Here is a 5132-nt window from a genome sequence, read left to right as displayed (position 1 = left end):
GTGCACGGGAGCGCAGCGGGGGCGGCCGTGGCACAATCCTGCTGCAGCTGCCCTCGGTGCCCCTGAAAGAGGCGGGGCACCACAGCTGCAGATCACAGTGTTCGACCCAGGTGGTATGTGCTGCAGCTGGCTTGCCCTGCAACCGAGGGCATGCTGCAGTCCCTGCCGAGATGACGTTGCAAAAGCAGGGGTCCTGGCTGCCAACCAGCTGCCGGCTGCAGGCGAGGCTGGGCAGTCCATTGGCTGTCAGTGCCACTCTCTTGCCCTCAGTACATCCGAGCCGCCATGCAGGCCGTCATGCCACAAGCTCAGCTGTGCAGCAACGACAGCCGCAGCTGTCCGAGTGACGCCCCAATGCTGCGCTGCGCGCACACACCTGGTACAGGGCGTCCACCTGCTCCGGCCCAATATCAAACTCCTCCTTTAGAAACTGCAGATTGAACGACCTGTCTTGCCGGAAGTTGCGGATGACATTCTGGTTGGAGAGGCACGCGATGATGGGGTCGACGGCCTTCTGCAGGTGGCGCAGACGCCCGACGACCTCGCTGCGCCGCTCTGTCATCTCCGGCGGCACGTCCTCTGTCTGGTAAAGATCCTTGTGGATGTCCATCGCAAAGTCCACCATGTTGGTCTTCTGCAGCAGCGCAATCTTAGCCTTCAGCAGGTCGTCCTCAGCGTAGATGCCCTTGTCCTGCAGGAACTCCAGGAGCGGAAAGATCAGGTGCCTGTCTAGGTATTTGCTAAGCGTGCGCGAGAGTTCATGCTGAGCCATGGCTGCCGGAGCCCCTGGAGGGCGGCTGGTGTTCCTGTGATCTGGTGGCGCGCTGCCTGCACTCGCGTGGACGCCTGAGAAATGATAGAATCGATCGCCTCAAGGCACAAGCGCGATAAAGGCGATGCAGCGATCGCCAAAGGACCTGACTGTGTGCTGCACTTTGCAGTGCCTGTGAAACTGCTGTGTGCACCAGCCTTGTGCTGCTCGCAACACACTGTTCGCCCTTTCGCCAGGCGTCAGCTTGCTGCTTGTCCTGCTTTAGAGCTTTCACACAGGGAGCAGCAACGCAGCAGCCATGGTACGCCCTGGGCGGCGACTGGAGGCCGCGTACTTAGAGAGCGTGCAGCACGACAGCCGCATAACGCAACTTATGTGTAGCAGAAGGACTGCTGCCAAGGCCGCCCAGCGGGTGCCTCACCCATTGCTCCTGCTGCACTGCACTGCACACCACTCCGCCAGGGTCGCGTGCGCACCAAGACCGTGAAGAAGGCTTCCAGGGTCATCATTGAGAAGTACTACAACCGCCTGACCCAGGACTTCGACACCAACAAGCGGGTCTGCGAGGAGATCGCTATCATCCAGAGCAAGAGGCTGCGCAACAAGATTGCCGGCTTCACCACGGTGTGTGGAAGGCCGCTCATACGACCTGCGCGCGGCTGCAGGGTGCCTGGCGGGCTTGGTGCCACAACACACAGTGTTTGCTGCCGCCGCCGCTAGTGCCGGCCTGACCAGCACCGCTGACGAGCTTCGCCTTGGCGCCGCTTTGTCTGCAGCACCTGATGAAGCGCATCCAGCGCGGCCCGGTGCGCGGCATCTCGCTCAAGCTGCAGGTGAGCGCTTGCCCCTTGAGTGGCAGGGCGGAGGCGGGGTTGCGTTGTGTGCAGCCGCCTGCTGCTTGCTTGCTGTTTGCATGTGCCAGCGTCGGCAGTTCCATCAGGTCGCAGCTGCATCAGCGGCTGTGTCATCAGCAGCTGACCAGCCGCGCACAGCACGCTAGATGGCTCGGGCGCTGGACGCTGTTTGAGGCGGGCAGCGATCGGGACGCAACGACTGTCTGCCTGGCTGCAGCGTTTGCAGCAGACAGCTATACCAGACGGAGGATGTGGACATGCTGTTGATACCGACACAGCTGCGAGGACGCCAGCACCCGAGCAGTGTTGCGCAGCGTTGTGCTGCGCACGGCCTGTCATACCATTGGCGGCTTCAGCGGCGGCATTGGCGTTGGTGGCGGCGTCGACAGCGGCGTGCATCAGCTGGTTATGGAATCGCCTCAGTGCAGTTGACATACCTGCCTGCGGTGCACTCAGTGGTGAGGCTGTGCTGCGCAGTGATGCCTTGGGGCCCTGCGAGCCTTGACCGCCCTTGGTTGGCTCCTGTCTTGCAGGAGGAGGAGCGCGAGAGGCGCATGGACTTTGTCCCCGAGGAGTCCGCTGTCAACACCGAGAACATCGAGGTGCGGCGGCGCTTACGCTGCTGCATCAGCGGGGGCAGAGGGGGCAACCGAGCCAGCCAGTGCTGCGGTTATCGTGCTCCGCGCGGCGCCCCATGGTGCTGTGGTGCAGCTGCGGCCTGGCATCCAGGGGTTGCGGGCAACGTCGCTGTGTTGCGCGGCTCAATTATGGCTCGCACCAAAGATATACAAGAATCAGACGAAGACAGCAGCAAGCCCATGGCAGCGTGGCGCAAGGCGCTTTGCGCTCACCACTTGTCAACGGTCTGCTTGTGCATGAGTGTGGTCGCATCCAGCGTGCTTCCCTGCACTGTCGCGCATCTCATGTCCTCTGCGGCCCGGCCCCACACCCGTCACTCAACCCTGTCGCTGCTCCCCACCCCACCCTGCCCCGCCCCGCCCGGTCTCCTCAACGCCCAGGTGGACCGCGACACCCTGGAGATGCTCAAGGCCATCAACATGGCCGGCCTGCCCGGCGTCACCGTGGCGCAGGTGGCCGCGCCGGCCGGCGGCCCGGGCTTCAAGGGCGGGTTCCGCGGCGGCGAGCGCGGCGGGGACCGCGGCGAGCGCAGCGACCGCAAGTGAGCGGCCGCCGGGCGCTCGACGGCTGCGAGCGCGATGTAACTGCTGCTTCAATCGATCTCATGTGGACATGGAGGCGCCGGGGCAGCCAGTGAGGGGGTAGCTGCAGGCAAGCAGGAACGCCGGCAGGGTATGTGACAGGAGCTGGCACTGCGGTTGAAAGGCTGTGAAGCAGTTTCGCATGTGCGATGAACACCACCAAGCTAGTCGCAAAAAGCTTGATGTGCTGGATAAGTGTGCTAGCCCTGCAACATGGTGAGCCGCTGGTGTCAGCGGCCTGCGTCCTGACAAGGATTCGCGGGTGTGCCCGCCGTATTGGGTCCGCCAGACGCACCTAGCCGATTGAAGGCAGGGGTGTGGCTAGCGGCCTTTCCGCCAGCTCTTTCGATATCTGAGAACAAAAGAAGGAGTATTCGATCATAAAGCTGCCGAACCTCACACACAACCGCCGGTCCATCCGCCATAGAGGCCCGTCGAGTGGCTCAAAACGAGCTCGACCACAGAAACATCATCTTATAAGCCATTATAGTTGCGATAAAAATAAGCGCTGCAGCCCAGCATGGTCCTCTGCAGCGTTCCTCGCTTTTGCAGAGCGCTTGGTCTGAAACTCCAGCGCCCGCAGTTGCAGCTGACCGTCAGAGCACGAGTAATCACCCCACGTGCATCGAGGAGAAGAGCTCCAGTGCCCGCACCTGCCGCAGAGCAGGATGCCGCACAGGTGCGCCAGCCAAGCAGTGCACAGCAATGAAGCAAGGGCATGAGCGCCGCCGTGGTGGTGCCGCACTGTATGCCACCACTTTGCGAATCTGCATCAGGGCTGCAACCACGCCCATGCACGCGCTCATTGCCATACATCACAATCATGCTGCGCAGTCCCCCAGCCTCTGGCAACCGGCGGCAGCCCTGGCAGCGGCAACGGCTGCGGTGCTCATAGGCAGTGCCCCGCCCTGCGGCGCGTCTGAGCTCGCGGCTGTGCAGCTGCCGCCGTCCCCAGCCCTTTCCGTGCCGCTTGACACACCGCCAGCCTCCCATGATCAGGACTACGTCTTCTCCGCGGCGCCCCAGCTGCCCGCCGCGCCGCCGCTCGCGTCGCCCTCGCTCGTCGCATCCCCGCTGCCAAGCGACGCCACCGCAGACCTCACAGCCGCCGTGACGCGCGAGGTCATGGCCGCGGCGCTGTCGCCGGCCGGCTCAGGGGACCTCGGCCAGCTGTCCACCGCGGCAGAGGAGCTCGCTGGGGGGCAGGCGGCAGGGGGCGAGGGGCAGCCGGCGCCTGGCGCGTCGGCGGCCGCGGTGGTCGAAGGGTTCAAGGTGGCGGTCAGCGAGAGCATTCAAGGGGCCAACCTGGTGGAGAGCAGCATGCCCGCGGTCGGGTGAGCGGGAGCGAGGGCGCTGTATGCACGCCTGCGGGCAGGGCCGCAGTGGCGCCTTGCGGGTTTACGCTTTGCCCAGCAGGCAGCTCCGCACGGCAGCCTGTGCCTGAACCTGAAAATGTTTGTCAATTTTGACGCCAAGGTGTTACGCGCTCCCAGCCTGCCAGCGCTGAAAGCAACCCTGTTATGATACTCTCGCCCACCGCGACCACAGTGGCGCCGTCCCGAGCGGCTGGCTGTCCAAGACGCCGTTCTGCGGCATGTGGCAGGCCTACTGCAGCTCGCTGGCGCAGGCGCCCCTGCAAACCAAGGCTGCCACTGGCGTCGTGGGCACCTTTATTGGTGACCTGCTGGCCCAGTTCATGGCGCATTTCAGCAAGCAGGGCGCCGCGGCGGCGCAGCGCAAGCAGCAGAGGCGGCGGTCGGGCGGCGGCGGTGGCGGCGGCGGCGGCGGCGGCGGCGGCGCTTTTGAGTACGACGCGGCGCGGTGCGCGCGGCTGGTGGCTTTCAGCGTGCTGGTTGGGACGCCGCTGTCTCACTACTGGTGAGGCGCCGCGCTACCGGCTGTCCGCGCACCGCCCGGCCTTGCCATGCCCCAAAGCACGCCCACCTGCGGCTGGTGGCAACGGGGTCCCATCCCCACTGCCTTTTTGCCCCCACTGCCCTTGCACACCCGTCCATGTGCAAGCGCACCTCATTGCATGCGACGGACCGCGCGCCTCTCACGCACTCAACCCGAGCCCCTCAAGCCCCCGTGTCGAAACCCCCGGCCGGCAGGTACGAGTTCCTGGACGCGACAGTGGTGCCGTCCGCCCCCACCTCCCCCCTGGCGGTGGCCCTCAAGGTCCTGCTGGACCAGGGCCTGCAGACGCCGCTGGGCATGGCGCTGTTCTTCGCGGCGCTCAAGGTGTTTGAGGGGCGGCCGGGGGAGGCGGTGCCCGACGTCAAGGCC

The 5132-nt window shown here is 65.0% G+C and overlaps 2 protein-coding genes across 2 annotated transcripts in view; one reads left to right on the top strand and one right to left on the bottom strand.

Moving 5' to 3' along the window:
* Positions 1 to 772, bottom strand: part of MNEG_9133 (putative Eukaryotic translation initiation factor 3 subunit E) — a gene marked incomplete at both ends in the record, with an annotated part of 3484 nt that extends 2712 nt beyond the window's left edge. The window contains one exon of the mRNA XM_014042394.1: positions 377 to 772. Coding sequence (XP_013897848.1) covers positions 377 to 772 — 396 coding nt within the window. The remainder of the gene's footprint in view (positions 1 to 376) is intronic.
* A 298-nt stretch (positions 773 to 1070) lies between these two features.
* Positions 1071 to 4728, top strand: MNEG_9132 (40S ribosomal protein S17-4; the record flags this gene model as incomplete). Its single annotated transcript, XM_014042393.1, has 7 exons — positions 1071 to 1073; positions 1235 to 1396; positions 1549 to 1605; positions 2160 to 2228; positions 2646 to 2806; positions 3689 to 4180; positions 4395 to 4728. The coding sequence occupies 7 exons, from the start codon at positions 1071 to 1073 to the stop codon at positions 4726 to 4728; spliced, it is 1278 nt and encodes a 425-aa protein (XP_013897847.1).
* Between the last annotated feature and the right edge of the window lie 404 nt (positions 4729 to 5132).

Source organism: Monoraphidium neglectum, assembly GCF_000611645.1.
Source record: "Monoraphidium neglectum strain SAG 48.87 unplaced genomic scaffold scaffold01830, whole genome shotgun sequence".
NCBI lineage: Eukaryota > Viridiplantae > Chlorophyta > Chlorophyceae > Sphaeropleales > Selenastraceae > Monoraphidium > Monoraphidium neglectum.
The sequence above is the reverse complement of the archived record's forward strand: the minus strand, read 5'-3'. Positions and strand labels throughout refer to the sequence as shown.